Source organism: Nothobranchius furzeri, chromosome 3 (genome assembly GCF_043380555.1).
Source record: "Nothobranchius furzeri strain GRZ-AD chromosome 3, NfurGRZ-RIMD1, whole genome shotgun sequence".
NCBI lineage: Eukaryota > Metazoa > Chordata > Actinopteri > Cyprinodontiformes > Nothobranchiidae > Nothobranchius > Nothobranchius furzeri.
Genome location: NC_091743.1, coordinates 87,291,161 through 87,309,635, shown reverse-complemented (window position 1 = coordinate 87,309,635; position 18,475 = coordinate 87,291,161). Strand labels below are relative to the sequence as shown.

General features: G+C 45.3%; 1 protein-coding gene across 15 annotated transcripts in view; it reads right to left on the bottom strand.

The window, feature by feature from the left end:
* camk2d1 (calcium/calmodulin-dependent protein kinase (CaM kinase) II delta 1) overlaps window positions 1-18,475 on the bottom strand; it is a 131,851-nt gene that overhangs the window by 67,792 nt on the left and 45,584 nt on the right. For all 15 annotated transcript variants that reach the window (XM_015958122.3, XM_054734064.2, XM_015958128.3 and 12 more), the window contains exons 3-5: window positions 15,966-16,025; window positions 5,653-5,707; window positions 2,791-2,856 (exon numbers count right to left, since the gene is read on the bottom strand). In XM_015958122.3, coding sequence (XP_015813608.1) covers window positions 2,791-2,856; window positions 5,653-5,707; window positions 15,966-16,025 — 181 coding nt within the window. The remainder of the gene's footprint in view (window positions 1-2,790; window positions 2,857-5,652; window positions 5,708-15,965; window positions 16,026-18,475) is intronic.

The window sequence follows — 18,475 nt, the reverse complement described above, 5'->3', positions numbered from 1 at the left end:
GCAGATTAAATTTAAAAACGCTTTATTAACTGGGGGCGTTTATTTAATCTGCCGCTCTGCAGTTAGAAAATTAGAATGCTGCTTTTTTTTCTAATTGCACAAGAGCGCCTTTTCAGAGCAGATTTAATTTACAAACGCATCCAATTAATATAGTGTTCGTAAATTTCATCTGCCGCTCGAAAAATACGCTCTGTTAGAAAAAAAAGCTGCATTGATGCTGTTTTTCTTTTTTTTCTTTTTTTTTTTCCCCTGCAGAACGCTTCTCACAGATAATTAGAATGCTGAGCGTTCTATCACGCTAAAACATTATGAAAGGTTAAAAAAAAGTTGGGCTCGGGTCGGGCCAGAGAATCCTGAAAACCTTTTCGGACCGGGTCGGGCTGGAGCTCCACCTCCTCGGGTCGGGCCGGACACGGGCTCAGATTTTAGGCCCGTGCATGGCTCTAGTAGGGTGATCTTAACCCCATGTTTGACTAAGTTCAGTGACTGGTTTGCCGGGTTTATTCAGGGAGCTGCTTTTATTGATTTATTAAGACCACAACAAGTAAAGCTGTAGTTTTTACAAGTACAGCTCAGTTCAACGGTGAAACTGAGTGAATCGATACTAATCTGAACAAACACCCGGCCAGAAGTTTTTAGAAAGCCACAAAAATTGTCACAAGTTCTGATCCCTCTCAAAAATAATTGACACTAGGGCTGGGCGATATGGCAAAAATAGAATATCACGATTTTTCCAATATTTTATCATGATTTTGATTTTATCACGATTTTTTATCCATGAATAGCATAACTTTAATTTCGTATTAAAGAACAGAAACATTGAATAAATAAACATTTATTCATATTAGGGATAATCAGCACAGTGCTAACACACTTATATTTTAAACTCACACCAGAGATGATAAAAGCCCCGAGAGAAACAATTACAAAAATCTGTTTTTCTCGTTTTTCAAGTAACTTAACATAAATTAAAATCGTAAACATATTTGAAGTGCAAACATGTCAATTGCAAACGTATTGTGCAAACATTAACTTGTTCAAAATACTATGTAGCTCCCAGTTGCTCATGTAGTGGATAGTTAAGCTCAAATACGGCTCTGATGTGCGGCTGGACCAGAGATCGCTTGTGGTAGCAAAAAACTGCGCATTCTGAATATTTTCTGCAACTCTCTCTTTGCATTCAGCGTACATGCGTGGAACGGCGGTGTTCGAAAAATACTTGCGGCTGGAAAACTCGTAGCGCGGATCCAATGTTTTTATCATGTTCCTACTGTTGGCACGGGACACAAATCTTTAACCAAGCGGTACGTCACTGCATCTGTCACGCTGTTCCATCGTCTGCTGTCTCTGTCGTAGGGAGGGAGTTTTGTGTGTTTCTGTTAGCGTTTGCTGCCTGGAAGAAGCACTAGCCGCTGCAGCCGCAGGCTTTTTAGCTTTAGCTGCCAGCTGGCTCTCATTGTATTGTTTGGGATGCCTTCTTTTCAAGTGATTAAACACGTTTGTGGTGTTGCCATCACTTGCCTTGACGCTCTACTTGTAAATGACGTTTCGCTGCTCTTTGTCGTCTGGGGAAAAACCAAACCAGTTCCATATAACGGACGAGGCGTTCCTCTTCGGAAAGAAAACCTCGTTGTCGCTCTCAGCCGCGGCCGAAGCCATGTTTGTTCACACACAGGTGAAAACAAGCGGGGCACTAATATATTACCTTGACTCACTCTGATTGGTTAAGGGTCAAACAAAGGCGCATCATTCACCGGAGGTAAGTTCCCTTTTCGTTCAGAGGCAGAAATTCAACAGCAGAGCTGTGAATCGCGATAAAAAGGTCTCTCAGAAATGACAGACCGTCAGATGTGTAGATCGTAAAACGGTCTAAAATCGTCATATCGCCCAGCGCTAATTGACACTGTATTTGTGAAGATGACCCAGGATCCTTGTTTAACCCTTTCACTGTCCTAATGGGTGTGACCCCGCAAGGAAAGTTGACCACTGAGCGGGGTTGATGGTTTGTCCCTTGAGGTCCATGTGGCTGCCCCACGACTACGAAATCCCCCACCTCCATACCGCTCTCAGAGACGAGAAGAAACGTACTGCTCCAGTTGCCAGCTAAGATCACCACCCATGCAGTAATTATCCAACAGGAGGCTCCGACCTGTTTGTTTAGTTAAATCCAGGTGGTGATTTTTTTTTTCTAAAAGCTGCATATTCCCATAAAATGCATGTTTTTAGGAGTTGATGTTGCAGCTTTTGCTCCCGTTTCCAACTAACCAAGGCTGATGCTTGAACCCACAAGAGCAAATAATAGTAAAATTAAGTGGACAATTAAAGTGTTCCCTCAAAACATTGATGCAAAAACAAACAGGATCCATGCCTTTTATCAGCTTCTAAAACACATTTACAGATGAACTAAATCTACAACAAAACAGAATCGACCACTCAGGCTGTTTGTGTTACAGCGCGTTCAAGAGGTGCTCAATAAAATAGGAAAGTAGAAACCTCAGAGACGAAACCAAATGGTTCGGATTAAAAATGTTTCACTTAAAACTAACAGGAGAGATTCTGTTTTGAATAGATTTTTATCAACTGGAGAGAAGCAGAAAATCCAAGGAATTGAAGACAAACTTGGGCATGAAGGCACATTAAAGGCTAGAAACAATGGCTGTCTGAATGGTTACTGTTAACATCAGGTTGGTACATTTAGCAGGTTTGAGCTTGAATATGCCTTCATGACCAATCGATTGAATTTCACCCCACACTTCCTCAGTAAGTCCATGCATCTACGTCAGCACTGACCTGGCATCAGCTTCACTATAGTACTCTCTGGCAACAATGTCCTCAAACAGCTCACCTCCGGTAACTCTGAGGGGAGAGAAAGGAAAGTGAGCCAATGCTGGAGAACATCAGCAGAAGGTCATTTCTGTGCTCCAAAAGGTCGAGTGCAGCTAGAGAACGGAGACAAGGTGCAATAAAGCAACTATTTATGAAACATTTTTAAACAACCAGAGCTGCTGCATATTTATAATAGAAATAATTGAATTATTACTAATATTTGTTTGCTGGTTTCATTTATATAAGCATAATTATTAGGGACGTAAGCAAATATCGATATGGCAATATATTGTGGTATTTTTCCCCCCTGCAATATTATATTGATATTCAAAAGCCATGTATTTAATTTTTGGAAGAATTTACATGCAAACATTTGTGTATTTTCTTTTGTTTTCATGCAATTCAAATGCCGACAGCTAGATGGCAGCAGTGTACAATGGTAAATGGCAAATAGCCTGGATTTGATATGGTGCCTTCTAGTGTCCTGGAACCCCCCAAGGCACTTTACAACACAATGAGTCATTCACCCATTCACACCTTGGTGATGAGCCACATTGTAGCCACAACTGCCCTGGGGCACACTGATTCTGATTACAGGGCAAGCACTTAACTCCTGTGCCACCGTCGCAATGGGTTTTGTTTCCACCATTGAAATGCGTATCCCTCTATTATAGTTAAGATACCTCGAGTTAAACATGTTGTGCATCAGTTTGGACTGTTTATTGAATTTTCCTATAACAAAATTAGTCTAAAAATCGCTAATATTGTCTGACTGAATGTATCGCAATATATTGTATTGTCTCTCCTGTATCGTGATACGTATCGTATCGCCATAATTTCACCAATACACATCCCTAATAATTGTGTTAAACATAAGTACCTGTTAAGGCTATAAAAACAAAAGTTTAGTTTCATGTCTTACACTAAAAGCTGAAATGCTGATTGTGTGATACTTAAATTGCATTTGCTGAAGGTCTAATCTAAAGGACGCACGTACAATTTTAATTAAACTGGTCTTAAGATGGACCCTTGAGGAACTCCACAGGGCCGTAGAACTAGAACTGACCTGCTGAATGGAAGAATCCATCAGATGAATAAGTGAACCACCACAGTAAAGCACCCAAAAGCCCCACCTGGTCCCTATCACAGTGTGATGAAGCACTTTAGAAGCGGTGCTGGGAGACGCAACTTTATTTCAAGTCACTGCAGACTAAAGCCTGATTTATGCTTCTCCGTCTGCGTCAGTGCGGAGACACGCAATGCCATTATCCGTCCTTGCGTAGGGCACGCAAGTACGTACGGAGTCGAGCCCACTTTTTTAAACATCCGTCGAACGAGACAGATTACGCAAGCTTGTGATTGGTCAGGATGCCGCTGTTGTTTACAGCGCCGCCATTGCAAAGAGAGCCGAGGATAACTAGCGGCAGACATGGAGCAGCTTGAAGAATACCTCGCGAAAAAACTCTAAAAATATGAATGTTTTATCCTCCCGTGACTGGAGGAGTGAAAAGATGTGCAGCAAGCGTTTTATTTGTGGACGGAAATGACAGGAAACGTGGGTTTAGAGGTGGGGAGCCCATGAAGACGTGGGAGAATGAGAGACAAATATGTCCGTGTTAAAAGTCTCTTATATACACAAAAAACACAATATTAACACACGATCTTGGACCGATACATGACAGGATACCACAGAACAGCGCTACGCCCTCTGGTGTCCTGCCGGGGAATTGCTTTGCAACACTCTCCAGGAGACGGAGAAGTATGAGAGCAAAACGCTTCCGTCAATCCGTGCGTGTCTGTCCCTTGCGGAGCTGACGGAGAAGCATGAACCAGGCTTAACTGGAGCAGAATCCTTACAGCGGCTCATTGAGCCTGACTAGGAGCTTTCGTGACATCATTGCTACTTCAAGTTGAACAGAATCCCTACGGACCATTCTTGGAAAGGTTTGGTGTGGTGTGGCTGAAACTGATGCACAGAAAAGTTTGTTTTTCTGTCGCTTCACCCAGATTCAGATGTTCACAAGTCATTTTTTCCAGGTCCAAGTCCGTTTTCAAGTTTCTTCCAAGTGAAATGAATCTTCTCTTCAGATCCCTTCCATCTAGTCTCCCTGAAACACTCTGTGATCTGATTTCAAGTCATCGGTCGGTCCTGGTCTTAGACTGGGACATGAAAACGAGTCAGCTGCTGTTGGAGGTGACTCTGGTGAGAGCACAGGTTGATTCTCAGGTTAAGATGAATCAATATGAATTTCTCAGTAATTATCCTGTATGCCAAACTAAGTACTGCCAGTTTAAGTAGTGCGTTTGTTTTTGCTGCTCAAGTCTGACTCGTGTCCAGACCTCTGGCTGTTGGAGAAGAGGGAGGTTTGGAGAAAGTAACCACTTCAGTCCAGAGCAGCTGCAGCTGGAGATGAGTTTGGTTCCGGGTGGAGGTTAAAGATGAGTACTGTAGCTGTCGTTGCCCCACTAATTAATAAATGTTTCATTCCCAGCGTTTGACTAAAAACAAATTCAAATCAGACTACTGTAATGAGCAAATGACTTGGCGGTAGCGGATGGCTCTTTAAACCCTGCACCAGCACTTAAAGGTCACATGATGGTCACGATCCTTCTGCTCAACACTCTTTTCTGTTTCATTTCACCACGTTCCTACAGAACATACAAGTACTGATAGTTATCACATGCCGACACAAATAAAACAGAAGTGTACTGTGAGATTACCCATGATGCACCTGTCACTCGCCATCTGATTGGCGTTTGTCAGGCTTTAGGATCTGCAGAGTGTTGATTTGAATGAGCGCATGAATGCCAGAATGGAGCACTTACAAATCAAAGACCAGATAGTGGAATCCCTCCTCTGATATGCTGTCATGGAGTCGCACTGCGGAGGAAGACAGATGACGGGTTAATAGATCATACGACAATAGGAGCTAAATCTGTCATCTTAAATTACGCTCGGACACATCAGCACATACAACACACACCAGTCAGTGTGATAGGAAGTGGCACGCTTCCATTTCCAGTTCATGACCGCTATCATTGCAATAGCAAAGCTGCATCATGATAGTAAAATAAGCACTAAGAAACCATTTATTGGATTAAAGATGCAGAAATTCATCCTGAAAAGATAAAAACAACTAAAGCAACTAAACAAATGTACCAAGAAATTACAAAAACGGACTAAACTACCATCAGCTCCTAAACAGGTCACCGAGTCAGGTTCTGCCTTTGCGTCGTCACAACTCCATCAGCTGAATGCAACAAAAACTGGTGGTTCCCAGAATATCTAAAATTAGGATGGGAGACAGATCTTTTAGTTATCGGGCTTCTCTCCTGTGGAACCAGCTCCCAGCTTTAGTCCGTGAGGCAGACACCTTGTCTACTTTTAAGACTAGGCTTAAAACATTTTTATTTGATAGGGCCTATGGTTAAAATCTGATGTTAGACTAGATCTGGACAAGTGGGGGAGTAGAGGGAGGTGGAGTGTACAGTCGGTAAAGACGGCTCTCCCTTGCCCTGCCTCCAACATGCCTTCATCTAAAAGGCTAGGTTATCCAGAGTTATCTCTGTAGTTTTGCTGCTGTAGGCTTAGACTGCTGGAGGATACACTGACCACTTTTCACACGCTACTGCTTTCTTCTGCAATCTGCTCTTTAACTGTATTATTTTCTGCTATTTCAGCTGTTAACTTTATTTTCTCTCGAAGTGTTTTTCTCCCCAGAAGAAGCTACAGTGATGTTCTGCTGAGCTGTGGTGGCCTCATGGAGGAAGCCATCGTCTAGCACACTGCTGCTAACCACTTAAACATTCTCCCTCTCCTGATAATAACTTTTTACTCTCTTTGACATTGAATGTGCTACTACTAGTTTACCCGTTTATAGATTCACAAGAATAAATACAATAACATTTATCTCTCATTAAATAGAATTTTTTACTAAGAAATCACAATGTAACCATAGAAACACTACTTGGTATATATGGTGTGTGCGTGTGTGTGTGTGTGCGTGCGTGCGTGCGTGTCTTCTCCACGACTCACTGGGGATCGAGGATGGCTGCTTATACTGAGCCAGGATCCTCTGGAGGTTTCTTCTTGTTAAAAGGGAGTTTTCCTCTCCACTGTCGCTTTATGCTTGCTTAGTATGAGGATTGCTGTAAAGTCACTGACACTAGTCAGTGACTTGATGCAATTTGCTGGGTTCCTTATATAGGAAACATTTTTTCTGATTGGCTTAATGAACTGACCTGAATTGAAATGTTTTTTTTTTATGTGAAGTGCCTTGAGATGACTCTTGTCGTGATTTGGCGCTATATAAATAAAAAATAAATAAAAGCTCCTCAGCGGCAGCTCTGCGCATCTCTGACCGCAGCGGCGCTTGTCTGCTGTGCGGCTGCCGGCTTGTGGAGCTCTCGGAGACCTCTGTGTTCCACCCGGTTTGACCCAGCGGTCAGCCCGGCGTATCTCTGACTCAGAAGCTCTGGTGTTGTGCACAGTTAACTCCGGTTGTAGCTAGGTTGCTACCTCCATTAGCTAAGCTCCCACCTCCGCGTTAGCTTTGGGTTAGCTTCAGGTTAGCTTGTAGCTAGTTCGACCGAGTGTCGTCAGTTGATCCCAGCCTTACAGCCCCACCCTAAGCTCCTCCTCTCTTCCCTTTTATGGAATTGTCTGGGCTTGACGGAACCTAAGACACGGTCAAAATGGCGGTGGTGGCCACCTCCCATTTCTCTTCCAAAACGTGTTATTGGAGCCTATGGAAACCCATTATCCACATATGTATGTGTCGATGGCAGCGAGACTCAAAGGAACAGTAACATTAGGGGGAAGTCTGAAGTTTTACAGTTTTCTGGGAGTTCTCAGTGATGGAGCGGAAACGCCCTACACCAGTGAGATAGTTTTCGTTTGTTTAGAAGCGCCACACCTAAAAACCTGCTGGGACTGGGAGGGAGTGGGAATTATGTTATTGGGATTTGGATGGGAGGGAATTGCATTTTTCCCTTGCTTTCTGGGATTGGGACAAGAGGATATTTTACAATGGGAATGGGTTGGGAAAGCAAATTAAATTAACTTCCATGTCACCCTCTCCTTTAAACACAGATTGACTGTACTTTACAGCAGATAACATGCCAAGGCCTTGGAGTTAGCTGCCAGATGTCACACGACTAAAAACAGAGTAGAGGGAGCAGAGTGCTGCTCAGGATGAGCGTGGATGTTAGGAATCAGGCCGTCTCTTCCACTGGACTGAACCAGGAAATGATGAATGCATACAGAAAAGAAGCCTACTGCTGGTGGTACTGAGCCAATTAGTCGCACAGCCAAATCATCTTGATTTGACGTGAGATGACGTGTAAAGAGAAGATGAGCACCAGGATCCATCTGAAGGAGGGAGACCACCTGTAGAATTAGCTACCGATGTTTTATCTACTCTACCCTTCATCTCAGAGATTACAACACCCTTGTTTGTTTAGGACACAGCTTTGACTTACAAAAAACAAGTGGAAATTAGGGAGAATTTGAATTTACTTAATGAATTAACCACATTTTTAGGTTTAAAGACAACCAATTATGCAAAAATGACTTTTTGCATTTTTGTGCAGCGTCTCCACTGCCTCTGAGACTCTTGATGTGAAGTAAAAACAGCCCAACAAGCTGAATCAGCATTCACTGGCTCCGATTCACCTCAATAGACCAATTGGCTCTTTTCTCATCCTGCAGCGCCTGTTCCATTTCTTGAGTGATATTTTCATTTTTGTCAACAAAAACATATTTGTGATGAAAAAAAAAAAGGATTCCCCTGGAGGAGCTGGCTCAAGTGGCTGGGAGAGCCCTGATGAATGATGGGGTGATGCCGAGCAGAGCTGTGGCTAGCACTAGCCAGCAACAGTCTTTAGTTGTTGCTGCTTCAGCCCCGTTTCCATTGATTGGTTTGGTCGATGCGGGCTGGGATGCTTTCGAGTGCCTCCGACTCTACACCGCTGAATTAGCCAGCAAACGGATTCTTACAGATAAATGGCTGTATTTGATGTAGCGCCTTCTAGAGTCCTGGAACCCCTCAAGGCGCTTTACAACACAATCAGTCATTCACCCATTCACACACACATCCACACACTGGTGGGGATGAGCTACGATGTAGTCACAGCTGCCCTGAGGCGCACTGACAGAGGCGAGGCTGCCGAGCACAGGTGCCACCGGTCCCTCCGACCACCACCAGCAGGCAATGTGGGTTAAGTGTCTTGCCCAAGGACACAATGACAGCGACAAACTGAGCGGGGCTCAAACCTGCAACCTTCCGATTACGGGGCGAGCACTTAACTCCTGTGCCACCGTCGCCTACAGAGGAAGCTGTCCACGCTATCTGTGTCAAGTCAGCAGACGAGGGAGGTTTAGGTACTTTTAAATAAAGACTTTTGGGTTTTTGCCACAATTAAGCATAAATTAAACAATAAAGTGGCGCGCAGGAGACCAGAGCCAATCAATGGCACCGGTGTTTTTTGTTTGTCATCAACAGATGTTCAATGTTAGTCATGAATGTCTTTACGTCAGTTAGCTTTTAGCAGTCTTAGCTTGTTTTTGCTAATATTAGCAGGCTACCATGCTATTGTAAGCGGGTGATGGGTTGTGCGCATGTGCCGTTAACCTTGAACTGTCGGACTGGAGGGTGGAGTCACTAGACTCTCTGTGTAGACCTTCATTCATCCGCAGGCTGCTGTGGTGTTAACAAGTGAAGCTTCCAAATAAACGGAGACGTGTTCCCGTACTCCAAAGGTATTTTTCGACCATCTCTTATTTGTCCTGAGACCACGGGCTCGAACCTCTACAGCTCGCCCGTTACATTGGTGGCAGCGGTGTTTGGCGACGTTTACCCCCGGGACGTGGCTCGTGAGAAGGCTACGCAGGACCATGTTCGGAGGCTCTTTTACCGGTACGGACAAGGACAAGCAGAGCCCAGTTTGGACTGAGAATGTGTGTAACGTCAAAGTGGAGCTGCCCGCGCCATTTTGTGGTGACGGTCGTAAACTCTTCGCTACTTGGATTAAACAGTTTGAGGCTGCCGTTCGCGCCCAAACCCGAGGAGCGGGAAGACGGAGCTACACCGCCACTTTGTCTGCTCTTTTGCCCACTAGACTGGACGGGGCTGCTTTCCTTTTGTGGGACAGCCTCCCTGCAGCTACGCAAGGTGACTTTGACCATGCTAAAGAGAAGTTAAATGAGGCATTTGGACAGAAACAGTTCATCTTGTACTTTCAGACCTGTGTTTCTGCTCGGCCTAGGCTGGCTAATGAGAGTTTGGAGACATATGCGGCTGATATTTCGAGGCTTGTCACAGAGGCGTTTCCTGAGTATGACGCCGGGGCACAAAATGGAGAAAAGTTTAGGCGTTTTCTCGCCGGTCTGGACCCAGGCCTCCGTGCTAAATGTCACGAACAGGGGGCTACTGATCTAGACGAGGCCCTGATTATTGCTGGACGTTGTGAGCGGGCTAGGCTGGCCTTGGGCGTAGGGACGCAGACCGGCAACTTCTCCTCGAATGGCCCGGTGACGGTGGCTGCACTTTCTCCTGCTGGGACCGCTGAGAGGGGCTGTGATAATAAGGACACAAAGATTCTCCTTGGTGCTGTGGAGCGTTTAACTGCAAGGATGGACAAATTACAAATGGATGTGATAGATATGAAGGCGCGAAGCCGCGGTGTGGAGGAGGACAGACGGGCTCGTCTGCCAGAATGTGGAGCATACATGGACCCGCGTCTTCCGTGTTCGTGCGACTGTGGTGGAGATGGCTGCCGATCCACTGCTAGGGCACACCAGCCGGAGTTTCACGGAAGAGGGCGCTCTTCTCGAGGAGGACGTTCGGATGGACGTAACGAGGAATGGCTTGCTCCTTCACGGGGATCGAATGGAGGTTCACCAGATAATCCTGCAAACCGCCAGGGAAGCAGGAGCCCCCAGAGACCACGCCCCAGTGAGGGACCACAGTGGAGGAGGAGTGTGAGATTTCTATCCCCTTCTCGGCGTTCGCCTTCTCCTTCTCCAGCTGGATGGAACCAGGGAAACTACCAACTGGTGTTGAGACCTGGACACCAGTTTCTCCCGCTGAGGGTCACAGTGGGCGCTCATCAGTTGTGGCTGATGTCGCTTCGATGGACTGCAGACCGATGGGTGAGTCCAAACATACATCCTATGTAAAGGGACTGATTGAGGGGATGGATGTTGCTGTTCTACTTGAATCTGGTTCGACTGTTTCACTGATTTCGGAAGACTTCAAGACGTCGATCCCTGCCCTACGCAAACGTGTACTTGGTGCTGACTACACATTTGCTCATGCTGTGAATGGACAACTCTTGGACACACTTGAACAATGACCATTTCAATCTGTTTGAGTGAGGTTTACGTAGAACAGACTGTGCATATTGTCAGGGGGGCTACATAAAAAGTTCTTTTGGGTCTTGATTTCATGCTTGCATATCAGGCTGTCCTAGATGTGGCCGGGGGGGTTGTTCACTTCAAAGGGATAGACATTCCTCTGTTACATGCTGCAGACTTCATCCCGAAATGTTGCAATATAACCATGTCTACAGATGTCATTATTCTGCCATACTGTGAAATGGTTGTTCCTGTGCAGGTGGACCCTGGATAATACATGGATGTTCTGTGTAGACTACAGGGACCTAAATGCCGTTACAGTGAAGGATTCCCACCCCCTACCCTGGTTGGATGGCACTTTGGATGCTCTAGCGGGGCCACATAGTTCAGTACATTAGATCTTTCAGATGGCTACTGGCAAGTTGAGGTAGCTGAGGAAGACCGTGAAAAGACTGCCTTCACTACTGGACATGGGCTGTACCAGTTTAGGTCAATGCCAATGGGTCTTACCAATGCTCCAGCAACCTTCCAGAGAGTCATGGAGCTGGTGCTTAAAGGCCTCCCCTGGCAGATCTGTATGGTATACCTTGATGACGTACTGATTTACAGTAAGTCCTTTAGTGAGCATGTGGTGGCGCTGGACGAAGAGCTTTCAAGGATCAGATCAGCAGGCTTGCGACTGAAGGCAAAGAAATGTCAGTTGGCTCGTGACCATGTAGTGTTTTTTGGGCCACGTCATCTCGGACAGGTTCGTCACTACTGCCAATGTCTGGCGCATTTGCGGGTTCTACTTTTTATAAACTCTGTGGTTAACAGGATGTTTTAGCTAGGCTTTAGCTCTGGAAAAGCTCCGTGGAGATCTGGAGCTAGAACACATTCATAAACTCGTTCACGCACGCCAGGACGAACGCACTCACTTTTACGTTCGTCAGGCAAAATACGAACGAGTTCAGTTCACGTTCACAAAAAAAAAAATACAAAGTCACGCATGATCGTTCAATGAACGCGTTCGGGCACAACACTGGAAACCAGTTAGAGATTCTCTAAGCTTTATGACATTGTGCGTTATCCAATCTACGCCTTTCAGAGTCGATGACGCTTGACGATCCCATCGCTCATACTTTGTAGACAGCAGAGACCCGGTGTGCAGCATCACTTCTCCTTCCCCCTTTCTTCACACTGTGCATGCACGTGGCGACAAAAATGTAAAGTAAACCTTTACTTTGTGAGAGTGAAAAGAAAAATGATCATTTATGTAGCGTCTCAGGGTAAAAATCATGAGGTGCATCACAAGAACTAAAACAGTGATGTAAACCAATGAGGAAGGTCGTTAAAACGCGTCTACACCGCTGATTAAACAGGATTTTAAAAGAACTGCGGTTTAGTTTTTTCTTCTCTTAAACATGAAAATCATGTTTTTGTCTAAATTAATACAGCAGAGATGTTATTGTTCATCCTTTCCTATGTCATCTAATCTGTTGCACTCACTACATAGAAAATGTATGTCAATGAATCCATGTGATCATTATTGGTGATTCAGCACCCTTGGTGATCGGTATCGGTGACTCAGCACCCTTGGTGGTCGGTATCGGTGATTCAGCACCCTTGGTGATCGGTATCAGTGACTCGGCACCCTTGGTGGTCGGTATCGGTGATTCAGCACCCTTGGTGATCGGTATCAGTGAGTCGGCACCCTTGGTGATCGGTATCGGTGATTCAGCACCCTTGGTGATCGGTATCAGTGAGTCGGCACCCTTGGTGATCGGTATCGGTGATTCAGCACCCTTGGTGATCGGTATCGGTGACTCAGCACCCTTGGTGGTCGGTATCGGTGATTCAGCACCCTTGGTGATCGGTATCAGTGAGTCGGCACCCTTGGTGATCGGTATCGGTGATTCAGCACCCTTAGTGATCGGTATCGGTGATTCAGCACCCTTGGTGATCGGTATCGGTGATTCAGCACCCTTGGTGATCGGTATCGGTGATTCAGCACCCTTGGTGATCGGTATCAATCAAATTAAATAAAATCAAAGATACTTTATTAATCCCAGGGGGAAATTAGAGTTTCAGTACACACAATTCAGAGATCAGACAAACATACATGGGCAAGACACATGGCAAGAATTGGTGACTGTGGTCATTCGCAACCCTGAGTCGCGCTACCTTAATAGAGAGATAAAAAAACTAATTCACGCATGATCGTGTTAGATGAGGATTGGTTCAGGTGGAGGGAAAAAAGGCACTTCAGAGTTACCCTCCCACCAGGAGGGCAGCTTTACTCTGCAAACAACACAAGTGTCCACTAGGTGGGGTGGTGGGTTGGGACTATCCCCACTTCAGTTCCTGCAGCCACGATAAGCAGCGCATGTCACCTCAGTGTGGATAGGGGGAGGGCGTTGAGGGTTGGAGGGTTGCAGTGACCCTGGACGCTTCAGCGGCCTTCCCGCAGTCCCACCCAGGCTGGGAAAGGAGACAGAGTTGAGTTGCCATAGCGACGGCACATTCCACATATCTTCTTGGGGGGGTGGGGGGGGTTGTTCGTTGGAGCCTTGCAGGCTCAAGGGTGCCAGATTCTGATTAGAAACTGTTTTGGGGCCAGACAGAGATAATTTCCTCTCTGTCTTACAGTTTGTTGGTCCTCAACCTCTCAAAATCCAAATAATGGGCGTTAATCTGTCCAATCCGTGCTGATTCGTCCACTCTCTCCTTGATGGCATCCATCTTTTTGTGCCAAAGAATGAATCTCCGCCAAAGTCCCAAGCTTATGATTCATCTCGACAATTATTTAAGTCTGTGAATTCACAGCGCGGTGCAAACCATCTCTGAGCTCCGGGATCAGGCCAATATTCCTCGACAGCTCGTTAATTTTCCGGTAAGCCAGGATGAGCAGGAAACCTGACACCAACACCACAAATATCCACATGTCTTCAGAGTTCTCCACAGACAGCTGAGATAAACAAATCAAGTTCCACTGTTTCCAAGAGTCCATGATGTGTCCAACTGGGTCTGTCCCGGCGGGGCATCTGGGAGCCCGTTCTCCCGTTCTCATTGTTGAAAAATGTTTTATCAATCGCGTTGAGAAACCAGTTGACGAGATCCGTTTAAGTGAATTTCAGTTTCCAGTTTCCAGAAAAATGCAGAAGCAGCCGTGCACCCAGCACACAGAGACAGACAAAGGCCTTGAGGATAAGATTTGAACAGGTGTACCAGGACTGTTGTTACTGATCTACATTCTGTTTCCTAACAAAGTCAAAGTCAGTTTTATTGTCCATTCTGCCACATGTACAGGACATACAGAGAATTTAAATTACGTTACTCTCAAACTCTCGCTAGATAGAAAATAAACATTTAGTATAAAAAGAGTAACCAAGTTCAGAGAGACTGTGGGGGAAAAGAGAGGAGGGGGGGAGAGCCGGGAGGGAGTTTAGCTTCCTAACTGCCTGATGGTTAAAGCTGTCCTTCAGTCTGTTGGTCCTGGCCTTGAGACTCCGCAGTCTCCTCCCTGACGGCAGCAGCTCGAAGAGGCTTTGCATTGGGTGAGTGGGATCAGCCGCAATGCAAAGGGCGTTTTTTGTGAGACGGGTGCTGTAAATGTCTGGTAGGGAGGGGGGAGAGACCCCAATGACCTTCTCTGCTGCTCTCAGTATACGTTGGAGGGTTTTAATGCAGGAAACGTTGCAGGCTCCGAACCACAAAGTGATGCCGCACGACAGGATGCTCTCGATGGTGCCTCTGTAGAAAGTGTACAGGATGGGGGCTGGTGCTCTTGCTCTTCTTAGTTTGCGGAGGAAGAAGAGACGCTGCTGTGATTTCCTGGCCAATGCGATGGTGTTGTTCGTCCAGGAGAGATCCTCTGTAATGTGAACACCCAGGAACTTGGTGCTGCTCACTCTCTCTTGTATTACAGTTTTCATTTGCATTCCTGGACTTAGTAGTTAGACTATACAGTCGAGCCGAACAATCAATGCTTTTCTGATCTAAATTGCGATTTTAAACAACTAAATCACGTCATCTTCAAAGCTTCGGGCGTTTGCAGAGTTCCTAACCTACCAAGGACCTGTTTTACTCATCCAGGGTTTTCCCAGGTTCAAAAGCACATTTGATTGTTTTTGGCGATTTTTCCTTTATGTGGCCCGCTACGGCAGGCATCTGTCGCTTTTGCTCATTTTCTGTCCCTCACCTAGCGATGTGTGCGAGTGTAAGACGAGGAGTCTTATTTACCGGGATTTAGCGTAATAACGCCATGTGGACGTGAGAGCACAACCTGCCTTCTGTAAAGGAAAACTGAATTTTTCTGATGCCACAAACTTTGCAGTAGTATTGTAAACCAAACATGCATGTACAATTTGTCAGCATTTGGCATTAGAATGTTGTTTGTGAGAAAACCATCCAAACCGCTCTCCTTGGTCAATTAACTTTGGGAAAACTCTGCATGCAGGTTTATTGTTATTAAACGTTTGTGAAAGCTATTCTTACCTTTAGTTTACATCCTTGCATTATTGGAGAAATAACTTTTAATATTTTGATGGTTTGGTGTCCTTTTCTGTCATGTTTGTAAATACATAACATTATGAATATTATACTGAAGCTGGATTAGCAGAAAACTGCGCATCAAATGAAAACTATTTCTGCCAGAAAATTTTGGAGAAGAATATTTCCTTTAAATCGTTCAACCCTTCTTCACAAACAAAATATTCTCCAAACATCGCCAAGCTAAGGATCACCAATTTACACTAAACAAACTATAACTTGGGCTTATTTGAAAAGGACTAGTAATAATTACCAATATTCGAATGTTTAAGCAGACGGCAGATCCGAGCTTCTCGTTCCAGCTTCTGATGATCTACGAGAAAGAAAAAAAATACAACGGTCAGCCAAGTCCTCCTGATGATATTGTTCAAACTTTTTTAGACTTTCCTCGAATTAAACACCAGCCCCTCCAGCTGGAAACAGATGAATAATGAAATGTCATTAGTGGAAACGGCAGCTGGGAGAAGCTGCTCACATGGAGAATAAACTGAAGGCTGAAACCTGAAGGAACAGTCAACTCTGTTCTCCTATTCTACCTTCACAGTTCTAAACAGGAACAGACCATTTCAAATGGACGAATATGAAGCACAAACACACACATACGCACCAGCAGACACACACTACTGAGAATCAGATGAGATGTGATTTAGAGTGAATGTGTGCCTTTACTCAGTACTTTGCTGATGCACCTTAGGCAGCAATGACAGCCGCTAGTCGTGTTGAATATGATGCCACAAGACTGCCACACCGATCTTTGAGCAGTTTTGCCCGTTCCTCTTTGCAGCACCTCTCGAGCTCCATCAGGTGGGATGGAAAGCATAGGTGCACAGCCGTTTTCAGATCTCTCCAGAGATGTTCAATGGGGTTCAGGTCTGGGCTCTGGCTAGGCCACTCGAGGACATTGACCGAGTTGTTCTGTAGCCACTCCTTCGATATTTTGCTTTGTGCTTAGGGTCATTGCCCTGCTGAAAGGTGAACCATCACCCCAATCTGAGGTCAAGAGCGTTTTGGAGCAGGTTTTCATCCAGGATGTCGCTGTACATTGTTGCGGTAATCTTTCCCTCTATCCTGTCTAGTCTTCCAGTTCCTGCCGCTGAAAAACATCCCTACAGCATGATGCTGCTACCACCATGCTTCACTTTAGGGATGGTATTGGCCTGGTGATGAGTGGTGCCTAATTTTCTCCAAACGTTAACGCCTGGCATTCACTCCAAAGAGTTCTATTTTTGTCTCATCAAACCAGAGGATTTTGTTCCTCATGGTCTGAGAGTCCCTAAGGTGCCTTTTAGCAAACTCCAGGCGGGCTGCCATGTGCCTTTTACTAAGGAGAGGCTTCCGTCTGGCCACTCTACCATACAGGCCTGATTGGTGGATTGCTGCAGAGATGGTTGTCCTTCTGGAAGGTTCTCCTCTCTCCAAAGAGGACCACTGGAGCTCTGACAAAGTGGTCATCAGGTTATTGGTCACCTCCCTAACCAAGGACCTTCTCCCCGTTCAATCAGCTTAGAAGGCCGGCCAGCTCTAGGAAGAGTCTTGATGGTTCCTAACTTCTTCCACTTATGGATGGTGGAGGCCACTGTGCTCACAGGAACATTTAAAGCAGCAGACATTTTTCTGTAACCTTCCCCAGCCTTGTGCCCCAAGACAATCCTGTCTCGGAGGTCTACACTCAGTTCATCTGGGTTAGGGTTAGGGTTAGGGTTGTCTTCACGCTTGGTTTGTGCTCTGACATGCACTGTCAACCCAGGGGCCTTACATAGACAGGTGTGTGCCTTTCCACATCATGTCCAATCAACCTAATTTACCACAGGTGGACTCCAGGTAATCTGCTGAAACACCTCAAGGATAATCAGCGGAAACAGAAAGCACCTCATTTCAATTCTGAGCTTCACGTCAAAGGCTGTGAATACTTATGTTCATGTTATTTCTCAGTTTTTTTTTTTTTTTTAATACTTTTGCAACATCTTCAAAGACAGCTTTTTCACGTTATTATGGGATGTTGTGTGTTGAACTTCATGGGCAAAATGAATTGAATCCATTTTCCGGATGCCCTGTATGTAGTCCATTAGAGTGTATTTGAGTTTATCACAGATCAGTTTGGAGCAACCAGATTCTTCAAGACACTGGTTCTGCTGGGAAACATGATGGGATGCAACCAAACATCCCGACGTTTATACGTGTGGAGCAAAGGACGCACGAACAAGCAGTCTGGAGTGGATTTTTTATTTATTTATTTTTTGATGCAGCGATATGAAATTTTTGGGCCGATATCGACATTCAATATTAAGATCACTGTTATGACCGAAAACCGATATTTGCCGATATCGATATACTGACATTAAAGGTTGGTTTATGCTTGACGCGTCCGCGAGGTCCGCACGGCTCCGCGCGGAAAAGTTGCGTCATTTTGCGTCATTTTAACAACCACGCCCCTCCGCCGCACCTCCGCACGGCCCAGAATTTCCGCAACGCGCACCTCGGAAAATTTCTAACCAAGCGGACGGACAGACGTGGAAAAACATGGCGGACCGGCAAGAACTAGTACGGCAGAGGTTCTTAAATACAGACATTTGTATGATTCAGCTCTCAAAGATCACTGTGATCAACATGTTGTTAATAATTCTTTGAGAGAAATAGCTCGCACTGTCGGAAAAGACGAGAACGCTGTTAAAAATGCTGAAATGCAGTGCTGTAAACAGTAATTTCTACTTCTACTATGGTGTAGTGTTGGATGCTTGCCATAGAGCTCCATGCTGCCCCGTT